The sequence below is a fragment of the Psammomys obesus genome, unplaced genomic scaffold (genome assembly GCF_907164565.1).
Source record: "Psammomys obesus unplaced genomic scaffold, mPsaObe1.curated_primary_1811, whole genome shotgun sequence".
In the NCBI taxonomy this organism is placed as follows: Eukaryota; Metazoa; Chordata; class Mammalia; order Rodentia; family Muridae; genus Psammomys; species Psammomys obesus.
The window spans coordinates 2613867-2632798 of NW_026592368.1; the positions used below are offsets into that span (position 1 = coordinate 2613867).

An 18932-nucleotide genomic window follows, 5' to 3' on the forward strand; every position below is an offset into this window, starting at 1 on the left:
AGCTGGCATTCTTCACATGACTGGGCTGCTGTTAGATCTGTTATTTCCCTGGAAAACATACATGATAGGAATTAAACAATAGTGGTGATGCTGGGTGGGAATGTCTTGTTCACATAGAAAGGAATTATTATTTCATTATTCACACTAATGCAAACATAAAGAATATGACCTTTGGTTAGAACACACACTTAAACAGGGAAAACACCTTTTATGATAAAAATTATTATTTTCTCATATGAATTAGAGACTTGGCATGAAAGACATTAGTTCCTAGAAAACTAGTGCTTTATCTGTGTGAAACATAAGATCAATTCCTTTGGTGCTAATTAATAATGAGCCCACCTGTATTTAATTGTAGCATGTAACACTCAAATATAAAATGGTTTAAGATGAATGTGGCACACTAAGATTTCATAAAGTGAAAAGTATTGTGTTGAATGAGTTAGACAAGTTATATTGGATATATTCAAAGGGTCTTATCACCATCAACATTATTTTGTTGATGAACATTTTTTTTATCCAAAGTACAACCCTTACCCATTTTGCTATTGTTTTCTACAATAATTTTAATTGATTTACTTTATAACTTATTCACTTTGTATACTTGTTGTAATTTCCTCCCTTATCTCCTCCCAATCATGCCCTCCCTCCTTCATCTCTTCCCCTGCACCTCCCAGAATCCACTGATAGAGAAGGAACTCCTGCCCTTCCATCTGACTCTAGCCTATCAGGTCTCATCAGGAATGGCTGCATGTCTTCCTCTGTGGCTTCATAAGGCTGCCCACAACCCCTCAGGGGGGAGGTGATCAAAGAGCCAGACACTGAGTTCATCTCAGAGACAGCTCCTGTTCTACATACTAGGGAACCCACTTGGACACTGAGCTGCTATGGACTACATCTGTGCAGCGATTCTAGACTATCTGCATGTATGGTCCTTCCTTGGAAGTCTCAGAAAAGATACCTGGGCCCAGATTTTTTGGTTCTGTTGCTCTCCTTGTGGAGCTCCTGTCCCCTCCAGGTCTTTCTGTCTCCCCCTTCTTTCATAAGGTTCCATGCACTTTGCCCAAAGTTTGGCTATGAGTCTCAGCATCTCCTTTGCAAGATCCAGTTTTACAACTCTTAGGCATATATCCAAAATATCCTCAAATATACATGGAAATTTGCTCAACCATGTTTATAGCAGCTTTATTCATAATAGACAGAATCTGCAAAGAACCAAGACGTCCCTTAACGGAGGAATGGATACAGAAATTGTGGTACATTTACACAATGGAATACTACTCAGCAATAAAAACAAGGATATCATGAAATTTGTAGGCAAATAGTAGGAACTAGGAAAGATCATCCTAAGTTATCCCAGAAGGAGAAAGATATACATAGTATATACTCACTTGTAAGTGGATATTAGACATAATATATAGGGTAAACATACTAAAATCTATATACCTAAAGAAGCTAAGTAAGAAGGATAACCCTGGGTAAGATGCTCAATCCTCATTCACAAATGCAAAAGGGACAGACATTGGAAGAGGGAGAAAACAGGGAACAGGGAAGAATTCTACCACACAGGGCATCTGAAAGACTCATTCCACTATTCTTAATTCTACTATTTTATAGCCCTATGCCAGGTACTGTTTTTCATTCATAAGCTAAAATGTGAGTTATTTCAAATTTCTGAAAATTGTGATCCTTGTTGCCAGGAACATTCAGATACATTTCACTTCTCTGTTGTCATGGTTCTACATCCATAAATGGAGCTGCATATCCATAATGAAATTCTTTGTGAATGATTCTTGACAAGAGACTCTCACCTTTCATGTTTCCACTATTAACTGCTAACCCACTTTATATTCTGCCTGAAATCACTCTTACCAGAAGGGTGGATTATGCTTGTGGCCCTCAATATGCAAGTGTAAACAGATAACACATCTAATATCACCAAATTAAAAAGTGACAAAGATAGAAACATCAAAGGAATTTGGCTATATGCATTATTGAAAATGCCTGGTGCATATTTAATTGAATGTGCACTAGTGTCAATTGGACTTCCAAACTTCACTCAGTCATAAAAAGAAAAGTTTAATGGAAATGTCAGTAAATATTTCATATATCCCTAGACACAGTATTTTCTCATATTCCAGATGGGAGAAACACCAAAAATTAACATAGAAAATCTTCAGAGATATTACAAAAGGACAGAAAATATTGAGAGAACAACACAAAGATGATCTTCTTCATCAAGTCTATGGAAATGCTTTTCCAGGTAAAGAGTAAAGTCACAGAACCCAGAAGTTTATACAACTTGCAAGCACTTGTGTTAATTGAGTCAACTCTGTGATGAGACTAGACATATGGACAGAGGAATGAATGGGGTTGCCTGTGATGAAATTTTAATGTGGGAAAGACATGAATTCTGGTATATACTTGCGTAGAACAGAAGGTTTACAGTACATAATCCCTGTGATCCCAACCTTCATATTCAAGATATTCTCAGTATACCATGATCACATCTTCTCCTGAAAGATCAGAATGTGAATTTGAAATTTCCCTGCAGTGCACAGATCAGTGATTCTGATGGTATAATGACACTGGTCCTCAACTGTTGAATATAGACACCAGTGATATTCTGCTGCACACACATTTAAGACCTTGAGCAGTCCAAAGGTTACTGTACAATCAAATACAACTTTTAGGAAATTAACTTGAGGGTATAGGAGATATTTTTTTCAAAATCAATTATACTACACAATATCACTGAGGAGAGATCAATTTGTATACTTTAAAAACACAGAAAATATCAGGTCATTTTGCAGTGAGGAATGTGAAGAATGAGGTAAGTCCTGGTCCTGTCACATTCTTCATATAACACAATGCACTTCATTTTCACCCCAAGGATTTTGTGGAGTCCTGATGAACATCACAGATCAAAATCTTAAGGAACCTACTTACACATAGAAATGTGTGTGATGAAAAGTACAGACATACTCGGGTCTTCATAGAAGTGGAAAACTTGAGTTGGCAGCTTGCATACAATGACACTGATAAATTCTTATTTAGTAAATATTCTGGTGAAGAGATTTATATTTTCCATGTGAGTTAGCATTATTCTGACCCACAATTTCTACAGCCAGCCTTTTTCTGAACACAGGTCCAAGCTGTAGGTCTTACCAAAAAGTGGCAACAAGATGTTTCTTGGGGCAGAACAGGTGAATGGACTTGCAAGCAGAGCTGCTGTCTGTCTTGAATATGTCCACAAAGTCATCTATCCCTAAATAACTCAGTGAAATAGACTCTTATTTTAAACCTTTCTTCCCCCTAGAAAATCAAGTATTTGTTAATTTGCTTTTCATTCTAGTTGGAATTGCTTGTAGTAAGACCAAGTTCTTCCTGTCCCAAAGCAGAGGACTCATACCTCTCTATGATCAAGGCACAGCTTATGCCATGGTACACAGATCTCAACAAAGCTTGTGTTGAAGGAAGTCACTGAGTACACACTTTTGATGGTCACAAATACCTGTAGCCTGGTCTTTTTCTGATTAGTGAGTGTTTTGTTACATAAGTATACTATGGATTTTAAAGGCATAGCATTTTTAGAAAGCTATCTCTTTCAATATTTCTCCAACCCTATTTAACTGAATACTAACCTTTTCTGCATTGTTTATTTCCATAATTTCATATCAAAAACTAGTTAAGATATTTTATTAAATAATTTTGATAACATTTTCAAAATAAATACTATAGAAATACTGTCTGACATAATAATATTCACATTCCATTGTCCTTTACCCTGTACTAAGAAGTCATGCCAGCTTACTGCTGTTGCACCTTCAGTGAACCCACGATGTGCAAGTAACACAAAGAGGATTCTTTTTTCCAGTAACCTCATCAACTGATTACAAATGTCACCTTATCAAACATTCTGATGTTATCAAAAGTGTTTTTGAAAAACAATTACCTGGGAGCCTAAGTCTCATTCTTTCTTCACATATTTATATGAAGTTAGTTAAGAATTTCATATACATATGTAATGTGTTCTGATTAATTTTTCTTACTCTCTCCTTTCTATCTCCTGAGAGTTCTCCTTCCCACATTTGTGATTCTTTTGTATTATTTTTATGACGGACTGAGAATTTTCTGGGGCATTTGTTATGTAAACCTGAATTTGGAATTCTTCACTGGATACTGGTGAGCTAATATGTGGCTACACAACTGAAGATAATGACTCTGACTCTCTCATAGTCAGGAGAAATTAGGTGACAAGTATAAACCCTGATTCAAAATTCCTACACGTAAATATTTCTAAAATCCAAAATGTGAAGAAATAAAGATTTCCCACCCATCTAACATAACATCCTATAGTGAAAATACAAGCATATCATGTAACATATACTTCAGGATACACATATATACACACACACACACCTCAAATATATAAAATATTCATATTTACATTTGCTTTCCACCCTCAAGACATTGTGAATGTATGCATATGTATGTGTACGTATGAATGTATATATACATATATGAATATACATAATACATATATATATATGCACATATGTATATACATATATGAACCAAAATTGGGAAGTAATGCTTAATGAAACCTGTAACTTCTAATTGTAATATTTCTTATTAGAAATAATCTACATTGAAAATGAAAAAATGACAACCATCTCATAAGCTTGATAATCCTCTTTTCATAATATAAATGATAATCTCGAAACAGTTTTAATTACTATTCCAATTCAACCAAAGAGGAACAAAATAGATTTTCCAAAGAGGAACAAACTAGATTTTCTTTTAAGAAAATCGAACATTTTTTAGTTTCCATTATCTTCAAAAGTCAAAGTGAAATTCATTTGTTTCACAAACACATTGATGGGAAATGATCAGTATCTTTTTTATCTCAAATGAGTTGATTACTATCTTTCAAAATAAAATTAGGATTTCCAATTGTGGACTAAAGTGGAGCTGAGGAGAAATGAAAAGAAAGATGGACAGATAGCTGGGCCATTCACTGGCCTGTACTGGTCAGACACTAAGTCACCCTTTTCTAGGATGGGAGCTTACAGTGAGAGCAAAATGTTGAGGGTTGAGTTTTCTCTCAGTGTTGAGAGAAAAATGTATGCATTTGGTTGTCTCTATAATGTATAGAAGAACTCTCTCCTTTCATTTTTTTCACAATTTATGAAATGGATCTTCAGGAATATTACTCAATGACTGGAAAATTTACGCCACAAACTGAGACTGTTTTATTGATGTCTGTCCTCAAATCTATTTACATACTTATGAGAATACTCCTTAAAATATGTACTTGATGAGGTCAGGATCAATTTTATTCCTTTCAGAATAATATGAAGGCTATGATCATGGCCCCTCGAGATTATATGTGATGTGGTCCTAGAAAACACCTCCATACTCATATGTAACAATGCATATATGTAGCTTCAATCACAGCAGTCCTTAGCATCTGCAGGATCACCAAGCAGGACCTACGTGGTACCAGCAGTTCCACTGATGAGTGTAGGGATAGTGTCTGCTTCTCATCTCTTCACACTAATTTGGAAGTTATGAGTTCAGAGGCTTACATATATGAACCCCTTTGAGCAACCAATATAATCAGTGACTTTATCTTTCATATTCTAAATAGTTTTTGAAAAAAATTTCAGTGTAGTCCACAAACTTCCAATACTCATAAGTTAGCTTCAAAATAACTATAATTGCTGACACCTCTCTCCTTTTCACGATTATTGCTATTTTTTCCTCAAACAGCAGCATCACATTTTAAATAATTCATTTTTTAAAGTATGCCTGAAACATTTGTGATAACAAAGTGAAAATGTATACAGAAGAAAGTCCACTAAGCTTCAACTCTACTTCAAAAAGTCTGTGCCGCTGTGCAATTTTGAGAGTAAGAGAAATACCCCTCTCATAAGAATAACAGACCAATTGGCTATCAATACCAAATGGTCAGTCCTGAAAATATATATACAATTAGTATTATACAGACTGAGCTGATTATGTAGTTAGGGATATATATATATATATATCCACACACATATATGTACCTTAACACACATATATTTGTGTAACAATTATTAATTAAAAAAAGAAGCTATGATTTTAAAAGAGACCAAGTAAGGGAACATGGGAGGATGGTAATAAGAAATAAAATGGGGAAATAATGAAGTAATTATAAAGCAAAACATGACAAAAAACTATTTTATTTTTGTACAGTAAAGCCTAATCAAAGTGTAGCCTCTAATACTACGGCAGGCATGAGGGATATACTCACAGGTTATTAGCAACAACCAAAACATCATTGAACAAGGAGAGATGTAGCTTTTTTTCTCTTGTTTTGTCTCTTCTGAGTTTCATGGAGCCTTGGCATAGCAAGGTTCGATATATTCCATCGGTGGTGAACTCCTTCCTCATAGGCTTCCATGTGGGTAAATATGGATTCTCCTGGGACAGGTCTCGACCTAAAAGAACAGGTATTCAGTGGATAATTACAAGACTGATATCCATACTAAATTTCAAAGGGTGCATAGTTTTAAAACACAGGCTCAATTTGCAAGAGAAGTCATTTTCCTTGCCTCTGGCAAAAGCGACATATGGCACTCCACCAACCTGTGATATCAGGATATCAACCACCAATGCTGGCCTCCACGTCAACTGAAGGGGAAGTAAAAGTACTTGTTATACATCTCAGAACCCACACCTGTATTCCTGTCACTTCCCAAACAAGCCTACACTCTGCTAACTCCTAAAATATTCAAGCAAACTATCTGTATATAAAGGCAGTTTCTTTACTTGTCTGAGCTATCTCCACTTTCCTGTCTTAATATTGTTTCTTTTCTCATAGACAGCTTGGTCACATGAAATGTTTTTCTCCCCCCAGGTCTGAACTTTTCTAGAATCCTCTGAACATTTTTCATCTTTTATCCATAATAAAATTCTTCCCTATAATCATCTAAGATTTGGTGTTTTTTCCTGTTATCCAGATCATGTAATTGAGCATTTAAAATGTATCTGTACTTAAGTGACTATTACTCTGCTAAAAACAAGGAATGTATACAGAGATCCCATAGCTTTTAGTTAGAAAACAATGAAATGAATGAAAGTGTCAAAAGAAAGACAGCAGCCAATGGTCTTCAATATGCGCATAAATGAAACGTATGTAATGTAAAGGGGTATGTTAAAAATAGTACCAATTCAGTTTCATGATAACAGAATTGAAAGTAAAAGAGCATGTTTGGAAAACAGTTCTTCTCTAGTCTGAATCTATATCAAAATATTGAGATTTAGGTTTCAAAGAACATAAAATATGTCAGAAACAATGAAAGTCTGTTGAAAATCAGAGAGCTTTTGAGATTTTAAAGTTGAAATCTGATACAAACTTATAACAAATACTTGTATTCAGGATGCGTTCCATAATTAGACGGTATAGAGAATAGTCCTCACTCATAACTTGGTCAGATATAGTTTTGAAGATATACAAACACCTTTCTCCTTTATAGCTCAAAGCATACTTCAGGTATTTTTTTCCTTTCTTTTGGAGAATGGTACTAAATTGTAATATGAGTAGCTTTTCAAGAAGCTGGGTTTACATAATCTGAATGAATCAAGACATCATGCTTCCTGAAATCATCAGTCTATGATGAGAACCATAATAGTCATTTCAAAATACATTTACAGTGGAGCCTGGAATGGAGAACCTTTCACTGGGCACAAATTAAGCTTTTCTTTTCTGGTATTAAGCAAAAACGGCTACAGCATTTTATAGATGAACTACTGAAGTGTACACATTCTGTAGTAGTCAGGGGGAGAAACCACTGTGATGTCAACATTCCAAGGCTCATGCCATAACTGACAATGTGACACATGCATTTCACTTCTTTCAAACTGTTGACTTTAAAACACTGATTTTGAACAATTCTTGAACCACATGTTTGGATTGACATTTTTACAACCATACGTATTTGTGTGTATGTGTGTATAAAAGATATGATAGAGATAATAGATGATTGATGTTAGGTAGAAGGATAGATAAGTGTAATAATATGTGTGCAAAAATAAAAGGAATACTTGTATAAAACATCATGATAGACTAGGGTCAAATAGAAAGGGAGGAGGACCTTCCCTATCAGTACACTATGGGAGGGGCATAGGGGGAGAAGAGAAGAGGGTGGGATTGGGAGGAGATGAGGGTGGGAGCCACAGCTGCAATAAAATTTGAAAAAAAAGTAAGAACGATAATAAAAATGAATACTAAAAGTGAGTAATGTGTCAGCAATGTAAAAAAAAAAACATCGTGAAATTTATATTCATCTCTAAAGATTATCAATTCCTACTTCTTTTAACCTGCTAAAGATCCATGTGAAATGAGGTAGCATGCAAAATCATTAAGACTGTGAACCTTGGAGTCTAACATATGCAAAAATCATAGCATACTTTAAAGATGAATGTGCTTTACTGAGATATAGTCAGAAAGCATCATGCACAGAGAAGTCAGAAAGTTTTAAAGAGTGGAGAGGAGTACATATGATAATTAGAATATAGTAAATTTTATATATTAATCCTAGAGAAACAAAGAATTGTAACTGAAACATGGGAGATGCTCTGTATGTTTCATAATAAAGAAACGTAGTTTACATTGGACATAAAATAATCATGGACAAATCATTAAAAATTAGAATGTCTGTCTTTAAAATGATTGTATTTTGGTGACAGTAATAATTTTTGCCTTCTGCACAGTCTGTAATTTCATTAATATCTGTAATTATACACTTCTAATTAAGATAGCAAAACTCTACCAGACTGTTCGGTTCTTCATTAAGATATTCTGCTGAATAATTATGATTTAAAAAATGGCACATTTGAATACGGGAAATAAAAACACATCAGAAGGAAATCTCTATAGTGCCACGTGGTTACTAACCCCATTATTTTTAAAATAGTAATAAATATGTGTAAAGAAAGTAATCATGCTTTCCTAATAGTATAAACTACTTAGGTCCCAGGGAGTGCAAATATCCAAAAATGCCAGTCCTGGACCTGCTCAGCATGCATTTTCGAAGGAATTCTGGTGATTAGAGAGCAACAAGCAAAAACCAAACAAACACACCTACCAAAAACAGCATTCATCAAGAATTTATGCAAAAGTTCTGATCCAGCAAAATAGCCATTTTTCTTGCTCTGACAAAGGGGACATATGGCTCTCTATTGACATGTAGCTCCTATCAGGATATCAACACCCATAGTGGCCTCCAGGTTCCTTGAAGGGGAAGTAAATGGACTTGTTATACATCTCAAAACACACGTCCAGATTCCTGTGCCTTCCCAAAGAGCCTCATCTCTTTCTGCACTATCCTAATTTCCTGAATAGTCTAGAAATACCCTTTTTACACTAATTAACTTATTTATAAATTTCACATCTTCATCCCAGGCCCCATCCCTTCTCTCCTCACAGTCCCACCATCATTCTCCCCTCCCCCATCCCCTCTTTTTCTTCAGAGAGGCTCACTGTGTGTAACAACCCACCCTGACACATCACATGAGGTAGGACTAAGAGCTTCCTCTCTCACTAAGGACAGGGAAGACAACCCAGCTAGGGGAAAGGAAACTAAAGGCAAGCAACAGAGTTAAGAGACAGCCCTCAGTCCAATTGTTAGGGGTCCCACATGCTGACCAAGATGCACATCTGCTACATATGTGTAGGTGGACCTAGGTCCAGCCTGTGCATTTATGAAAGCAAAGTTTGTCTCTGTTTAAGCTATCTTTACTTTTCTAATATTCTCCATTCTCTTCTAGATAGTCTTAGTAATATCAAGTCTGCTTCTTTTTCTCTGTGCTATGAACTCTTCCAGGTGCCTCTGAACATTTTTCCTCTCTGACCCATAATAAAATTAATTCCTATAATAATGGAGTGGCTACTATTTTACTGGTTTGTCTACTGTTCCTGTTCATACAGTTGGAATATTTAAAGTATATATTTTATTAAGTGAATATAACCATGCCTAAGACGTTTTATTTCATTCAAGGAATATGTACTGACAAGCGATAGTTTTTACTTAGGAAGCATTAAAGATCCCTGTGAACTGAACAGTCAAAGAGAGACATCAGCCAAGGTTGTCATCAAATGCATCCGGCAGTAATGTAAAGGTATTTTATAAAATATTGCCAATGCAGTTCATGATAAAATTGTAACTAAATGAGTATGTCTGGAAAGTCATTCCTATCTAGCTGAATCAGTGTTCACATATTGAGAAATATATGTTTGAAACCAGAAAGTTGTTGAAATTTGGGGCTGAAATCTGAGCACTTTCCAACAAAACTTTGTTGGCATAGAGGGTAAAACAACTAGATGAAAGAAAAAATAATCTCTCATATCTTGGGCATATAGTTTTGAAGATACATGGATAATCACTCCCTTGTATAATAACTCAGAGCATACCTCTCTGTCATGATAACTTTGTTTTTTTGGGGGGAATGGTACTGACTATTTATAACAGGAGTAGCTTTTCATGAAACAACTGCTAGGAATTAGATCACAGATTCTCGAGAAATCAAGACAGAACACTTCCTGAAACCATTAGTCTAGCATGAAAATCATAATGATCATTTTAAAATACCTTTACAGTGGAGCCTGGAATGAAGAACCTTTCACTGGGCACAAAATTATCCTTTTCTTTCCTGGCACTAACCAAAATGGCTACAGCAGTTTGTAGATGAACCACTGAAGTGTAAACATTCTGTAGTAGTCAGGGGGAGAAACCACTGTGACATCAACATTCCAAGGCTCAAGCCAAAACTGACAAAGGGAGACATGCATTTCAAATTTTGACTTTAAGACATTGATTTAAAAAAAAATTGAACCACATGTGTTTCGAAGAAATAACATATTCAAAACTGTGTGTGTGTATGTGTGTAATAGATATATTATATAGACGATAGAGGATAGATGTTAGCTAGAAGGACAGATAACTGTAACCATATCAGCGCAACAATAGGAGGAATACTTATATAGGGTCAAATAGGAGGAATACTTGTATAGGGTCAAATAAAAGGGGACGACAACCTTCCATATCAGTGCACTAGGGGAGGGGTGTAGAGAGAAAAGAGGTAAAGAGAGTGGGATTGGGAGGAGATGAGAGAGGGGGCCACAGCCACAATATAATTTGAATAAATTGAAATAAATGATAATAATAATATTTAAAAGACAGTAATGTAAAAATATCATGAAATTTATATTCATCTCCAAAGATTATCAATTCCTATTTTTTTAACCTGTTAAATGCCCAGGTGAAAAAAGGCAGCATACAAAATTATTAAAACTGTGAACCTTGGTGTCTAACACATGCAAAAATCATAGAATACTTTAAAGATGAATGTGTTTTACTAAGATATGGTCAGAAAGCTTCATGCACAGAGAAGTCAGAAAGCTTGGAAGAGTGGAGAGGAGTGCGCATGCTTATTAGTATATAGTAAATTTTATATATTAATCCTAGATAGACAAAGAATTGTAACTGAAACATGGGAGATGCTCGGTACATTTATTAATAAAATATGTAGCAAACTTCAGACATATAATAATCATGGGCAAATCATTCAAAATTAGAATTACCTGTCTTTACAGTTATTGTATTTGGTGACAGTAATAATTTTTGACTTCAGCAAAGTGTGTAATTTCATTAACACATGTAATTACACAGTTCTCATTACGATAGCAAAATTCTACCAGACTGTTAGGTTCTTCATAAAGATATTCTGCCAAATAATTATGATTTTAAAAGTATGACACATTTGAGTATGGGAAATAGAAATACATCATAAGGAAATCTCTATAGTAGTATGTGATAACTAAACTCATTACTTTTTAAAAGGACATAATAGGTGTGAAGAGTGTGATCAGGCTTTCCTAATAGTTTAAAATTATTAGGTCCCAGGAAGTGCAATTATCCAAAAATTATCAGTCCTGGACCTGCTCAACACGCAGTATCAAAGGAATTCTGGTGATTTAAACAAACAACAACAAAAACAAACAAACAAACACACATACCAAAAACAGCATTCATCCAGAATTAGTGAAATAGTCCTTGTCAGCAAAATAACCATTTTTCTTCTCTGACAAAAGGAACATACTGCTCTCTACTGACCTGTGGCTCCTATCAGGATATCAACACCCATGGTGGCTTCCGAGTTGCCTGAAGGGGGAGTAAATGTACTCGTTAGATACCTCAAAGCACCCATCTAGATTCCTGTGCCTTCCCAAACAGCCTCATCTCTTTCTGCACTTCCTAATTTCCTAAATATTCTAGAAATTACCCTTTCTTTCCACCAATTAATTAATTTCATATATTCATCACAGGCACCCATCCCTTCTCTCCTCACAGTCCCACCATCATTATTCCCTCCCCCATGACTTCATTCTCTTCAGAGAGGCTCACTATGTGTACCAACCCACCCTGACATGAGGCAAGACTAAGAGCATCCTCTCTCAGTAAGGACAGGCAAGATAGCCCAGCTAGGGGAGGGAACTAAGGGCAAGCAACAGAGTCAGTGAAAGCTCTTAGTCCAATTGTTAGGGGACCCTCATGTTGACCAAGCTGCACATCCGCTACGTAAGTGAAGGGGGACCTAGGTCCAGCCTGTGCATTGATGAAAGCTTACTTTGTCTCTGTCTAAGCTACCTCTACTTTTCTCCTAATATTCTCTATTTTCTTCGAGACAGTCTTGGTCATATCAAGTCTGCTTCTTTTTCTCTCTGATCTGAACTCTTCCAGGTGCCTCTGAACACTTTTCCTCTCTCATCCATAATAAAATTACTCACTGTAATAATGGACCAGCTACTATTTTGCTGGTTTCTCTGCTGCCCCTGCTCATACAGTTTGAATATTTAAAGTATGTATTTTATTAAGTGACTATTACTACGTCCAAGACATGTTACTTCGTTTAAGGAGCCCGGGTCCTAGTGTGGGTGGCTCCTCCTCCATGCTGTGGAGGCCCTAGATGGATGACTCCAGGGTCTGGAGAAAGCAGAGCTGTCAGCCCTGGAGACCTTGGCTCTCTGCCACACTGCTGTACTCCCTGGCCTCAGGGCATGGAATCTCCTTCCCCAAAAGCTCACATCACCTCTGGCTACACAGCCTTCCTCCTTACCTCCCTCCCTCCTTCCTTCCTTCCCTCTCTCCCTTTCTTCCCTCTTTTCCTTCCTTCCCTCACTCCTTCCTTCCTCCCTTCTTCCTTCCTTCCCACTTCTTCTTCCCCTCACTGCCTGGCCCTGGCTGCCTCCAACTCCACAGAGACCAATCCTTATCTGACTCCTGGAATTAAAGACATGTGTCCCTAAGTCTGGACCTTTATTTCAGGATTTATTTATGTCATTTTGTTGTTTTGTTGAGACAGGGTCTCTCTATGCAGCCCTGGCTGTCCTGGACTTGCTCTGTAGACCAGGCTGGCCTTGAACTCACAGAGATGCCCCTGCCTCTGCCTCTCCGAGTACTGGGGTCACAGGCATGCTATACCACCCAGCTAATTTACGTATGTATGTACACATGTATGTATGTATGTATGTAGGCACGTACGTATTTTTGCACACACCACATGTGTGCCTGCTGTCTGTGGAAGGTGGAAGAATCAGACTCCATGGACCTGGTTGTGAGCTGCCAAGGGGGTGTCGGGAACCAAATCCTGAGGCCTAGGCGAGTGCTCTTAACTGCTGAGCCATCACTCCAGGCCCTATACTACTTTTTGTATTATCACACTTGTAGCATGTGTTGCATGTGTGCGCGTGCAAGTTCTATCTTCTCGGCTCATTGCATTATTTTTTGGTGTGTGTGGGGGGTAAGGTTCTATCATCTAGCTCAGACTGGCACCAAGCTAAGAGCAATCCCTCTGTTTCAGCCTCCCAAATCTGGGCATTCCAGGACTGAGCCCTCGGCCAACTGTGTAAACTGTGAAGCTGTGTCTGTGCACAGCTGTGTGGGCTGCTGGCTTCAACACGGCACCAAGCTTTCCTGAGGACGAGGGCGGCTCGGAGCTACCACCCATCCACCTGCCGTGGGGCTGTGCTCCCCTTGTCTTAGGGACTCTGGGGCTGGCTCTTCTGCCAGGCACTGCAGCAGGGCGGCTCAGTGGATAGTGTATGCATGGCCCGGGCTGCACCCAGGCACTGCCGACCGCCACTGGAGAGACAAACCTTGAAATCCCAGATCATCATGGTCTTGTCGATGCCAGTGGTGCATGATTTGCGACTGTCCTGCTGGCCCACATTGTAAATGGATACCTGGCTAAAAGAAGAGCGAGACCATGAGGTCGGTGGAGGGAGTGAGGCCATTCCCCCAAGCCCCACACCGACAGATGGCTGGGGGTACATTAGGCTCCAGATCCCTCAGGGCCACACGACGAGACCCTGTCCTAGAGTGGGAGGGCTCACGCACCCGGGATGTGGCCCAGTGGGTAGGCCCGAGACTACATCAGGCCCTGGCCAGGTCCCCAAAGCCACATACACTGGCTACTGGTGCTTGTGTAGAGTCCTAGCCATCTGAAGGTGGAGAACAGAAGGTACAAGTTCAAGGTCAGAGGGGCTACAGGGATGACTCAGAGGTTCAGAGTGCTGGCTGCTCTTCCAGAGGTCCTGAGTTTGAGTCCCAGCACTCAAACAGTGGCTCACAGCCATCTGGTGTCAGAGGAGAGGGAGAGAGAAAAGGAGGGAGAGAGAGAGGGATGGAGAGAGAGAGAGACAGAGGGAGAGAAGAAGAGAGAGAGGAAGGGAGAGAGGGAGTGAGAGGGAGAGAAAAGAGGGAGAGAGAAAGGGAGAAAGAAAGAGAGAGGAAGGGAGAGTGGGAGAAAGGGAGAGAGAGAGGAAGGAGGAGAGGGAAGGGGAGAAAAGGGAAGGGAGAGGGCGCAGAAAAGGGAGAGAGGAGAGAGGGGGGACAGAGAATTAAGGGAAAGGGGAGGGAGAGGGATACAGGTGAGAGAAGGAGAGCAAGGGAGGGGGAAAGAGAGGGAAGGGAAGGCAGCAGGAGGAAGACAGGGAGCAGGGGGAGGAGGAAAGGCCACAGCCTCAGCATGAGGCTGCTAGGGACAGAACAGGGCTCAGCAGATGCGGACAAAAAAAGAACTGCTTTCTCCTTCCAAGCTCAGAAGTGACCGGAGCATGGCTGAAGCCAACCAGTCCCCAACAAGGCCTCTGAGAGTAGCCTGCTTGGGCAGCCAGAGCCTTCCTGGCTTTTGAAATCGGCCTTCAGGAGTCCTGGGTTCCATCCTAATTCACAACCCCAAAGGAAACAAAAAAATAGGGAGACTCCTTACAGAGCCTTCACCCCAAAATGCCTGCAGAGCTGGGTAGACAGGACACCAGGATGAGCCAACCTGTCTGCAGAGCTTCCAGAGACAGCCTCCTTCTCCTCAGATGCCAGCCTGGCTGGCCTCGAGGGTTGAGGCCACAGCGCAGCCCATGAGAAAGGCCTTTACATACTCACTATCATTTCAGGTTGTTATTAGTTCATTATGCTGTGTGTTTGGTATATAGGTCAGTAGACGACTGTGAGAATCTGTTCTCTCCCTTCTCTGTGCAGACTCTGGGAAGCACATGCCCCTTGTTTGACTGGCACAGGCAGGTGGCACCCCAAGAAGGGGCATACTGCACCCGGGAGTGTGCAGGGGAGTGTGGGAAATGCGCTCCGGGAATGGCACAGGCAGGTGGCACCCAGCAAGGGGTGGACACTGCGGGGAAGTATGTGAGGGGGAGGGTGTGTGAGGCAAGTCCTGGGCCCAGCACAGGAGGTACCCTGCAAGGGGCGTACACTCACCGTGATCACGATGCTGTTCTCTGAGAAGGAAAAACTGAGCAGTGGCAGAAACTCTGTCTTCACAGTCGACACCCTGTGCAGGGGGAATGCACGTCACACATGGTTCTCCTCCTATGTGAAGCGCACACTGAGGACCAAACTCAGGCAGTGACAGCGTCACATGAGGGGCCTACCCTGCGGACCAGGCTGGCCTCAAACTCACGATCCCGCTGCCTCAGCTCCCTGGATGCTGGGATCGTGGGCCTGCGCCACCGTGCCTGGCTTGTAAGAGTGTATTCACGTGGAGGGGTGAAAGCTTGACACCAAGGTCTCTGACATGACCTCAGTGGCTGGCTCTTTGACCTCCCCCCAACCCCCTCAAGGGAGGAGAAGTCTTGCCAGGCCACAGAGAAGGACACTGCAGCCAGTCCTGATGAGACCTGATAGACTAGGGTCAGATGGAAGGGGAGAAGGACCTCCCCTAGCAGTGGACTCAGGGAGGAGCAGGGAAGAGATGAGTGAGGGAGGGATGATGGGGAGGGAGGGAGGGATGATATAGGAGGGAGGGAGGGTTGGTGGAGAGGGAGGGAGGGATGATTGGGAGGGAGGGGGCTAGAGCCGGGCTACAAAATAAACTACAATTAATATAAAAAATAAAAATTTAATTTAAAAACAAAACAAAATACAAACAAACAAAATACAAAATAAAAGCTTGACACAAGCAAAGCTGTCCCAGAGCACAGTTTTGCCATGGTGACCCTTTCACAAGAGAACTAGTCAAGTCAGCGCGGGGAGGAACCACGTCTGTGTCCTCACAGGGTGGCCAGGTGGAGGCCAACCCCCAGTGCGTACCTGGGGCTGACAATGGGAGGGCAAGTGCCAAGTTGCCTGAAAGCGGGCTCCGGGCTTCTTCCCTTGCCACTGAGCCATCTTCACTGCAGTCTGGTGACAAAGCACCACTTGGATTCTCCCTGCAGACCTGGGGCACGAAGGCAGGAGGAAGATCGCGCCTCTCCTGTTTGGGGTGGTGTCAGGGGAAGGACCTGAGGGTGGGTGTGTGTGTGTGTGTGTGTGTGTGTGTGTATGCTGAGCGGGGGCAGCAGCTTCAGCTCTGGTTTTTTCACACAGAGACTGGGCTGGCCTTAAACTCCGGAACCTCCTGCCTCCGCCTCCTGGGCCACCATGCTCCATCCCATCTCCCTGGGGGCTGGTGGGGACCACAGAATTGGGGAGACAGTCAGGCATCTGAGGTGCCATCCTCCCAGTTCCCAACTATCATCTTCATCAGGGTGGCAGAGACCAGGCCTACAGGCTACAGGCACTGCCTGACGGGTGGGGGTGGGTGATTGATCCTCAGTGGGACCCAACTGCTCTATCCGGGGCCTCTCCACCAGCTGTCTACACTTCCCCTCGCTGCCGTGGAGAGCCAGCATGTATACAGATTGCTAACTGTACCCCCCCACCCCAACCCTCCCAGCCAGGCGAGGACTCACTGCACACTCTTGGAGGCGTCGGCCACGAACACCATGCTGTCATGGCTGACCCAGGCCAGGCGGCTCCTGCTGGCTGAGAAGCTGACGCCGTGCACCCAGCCGCCGGTGCCGCTGCTGCTGAATTCCGCCATTAGCTGGCCGACGGGCATCTTGCTGCCCCACGGGGTGCTGGCTGGCTTCTCGTCCACCTCGATGTCACCCGAGAACACTCTGTTGTGGAAAGCACAGAGGAGGAGGCAGGTCAGGATGGGTGGATGTGGAAAAGGACAGCCAGGGATGCACTTGCTGGACCAGCACTGGAACCGGAGTTTGAATCTGAATCACCCACGGGGAGCCAGAGATGGCAGCCTGCACCTGGAACCCAGGCACGGAGCTGGGTGGACACAGGTCATGGGCGCGCGCGCGCGCACACACACACACACACACAAATAAAGCTAGAGGTGAAGACACCCAACAAAGGGCTGAGAGAAGCAGGCTTTCCCTGCCAACAAAGGACTGGTCCCCACCTGGGCTCCACTGTCACCTCTCAGTCTGAGGCCTCAGGAGGTTGAGGGATGGGGAAGGGCCAGAATCTGCCTCTTCTGGCTTCTTCTGACTCTCCGGGAAACATCTCTGGAGGCCAAGGCAGGAAAACCAGGAGGCAAGGAGTCAAGGAGGAGGAAGAGTTAAGGAGGAGATGGTGAGGAGGAGCAGTTGAGGAGGAGGCAAGGAGGAAGATTCAAGGAGAAGAAAGAAGAGGAAAAAGGGGAGGATAAGGAAAAAGTGGTAGAAGAGGAAGAGGAGTCGAGGAGGAAGAGTCAAGGAGGAGTAGAGGAAGAGGGGGAAGGAAGAGGAAGGGGAGCCTGAACCTCAACACTCTGTAAAACTCTGGGCTGCACGGCTTTAATCCCAGTGCTCAGGGAGGCGGAGGCAGGGGGATATCTGTGGGTTTGAGGCCAGCCTGCACTACAGAGTGACTCAGATAAACCCTGTTTTCAAACCAAACCAAACCAAACCAAAGCAAACCTCTAGCTCCCTAAGCCCAACTTCCAAATGACAGCAGCAGCTGAGGGTCTGCAGGGTTAGGGGCATCTGCTTCTCCTGCCTGGGGTCACCGGCAACTATGGATATGTCCAGACAGTCCCGTCCTGTCTTATTTGCTGGGAGAGTGAGGGGATCCTCGATAAGGGACTACAAACTGCTGAGCACGGAGTCCCGAGACTACCTTAGCTCCACTTTCACCACCCAGAATTTTCTTTTTAGTTTTTTGTTCGTGGTGCTGAGCATTGAACCTGGCGCTTTGCTACAGATTTGGTAGATGCTCCACCACTGAGCCGTACTGCCCTTTTTTTTTTTTTTTTTTCTTATTAGGGCTGAATATAAATGACAGGGCTGGTTTTCTGGAAAATTTTCACATGGGCTGGTAGGTCCCAACCATCCTCGAGCTGTGGTGCCGTGCCCCAGAAAATTATTCCCATTGCTGCTTTGTAACTGCAAGTTTGCTGCTGATGTGAAGTATAATGTGTGTTCTGGTAGACTTGGGTGGCCCTTGTGAAATGTTCGTTTTACCCACAGAGGGGTCACACTCCTCAGGCTGGGAAACCCTGAAACAAGTACTGAAGATGGGTCGACTCTGCCCCAAGGAGTCGACACAAAACAGTGA

General features: G+C 41.8%; 1 protein-coding gene across 1 annotated transcript in view; it reads right to left on the minus strand.

Annotated features, from left to right (window-relative positions):
- LOC129681288 (uncharacterized) overlaps positions 1 to 18932 on the minus strand; it is a 48633-nt gene that overhangs the window by 27101 nt on the left and 2600 nt on the right. Inside the window, 7 exon segments of the mRNA XM_055613184.1 lie at positions 4 to 48; positions 6299 to 6485; positions 12162 to 12209; positions 14204 to 14290; positions 15819 to 15891; positions 16650 to 16812; positions 17291 to 17500. Of these exon segments, the coding sequence (XP_055469159.1) occupies positions 4 to 48; positions 6299 to 6485; positions 12162 to 12209; positions 14204 to 14290; positions 15819 to 15891; positions 16650 to 16812; positions 17291 to 17500 (813 nt within the window).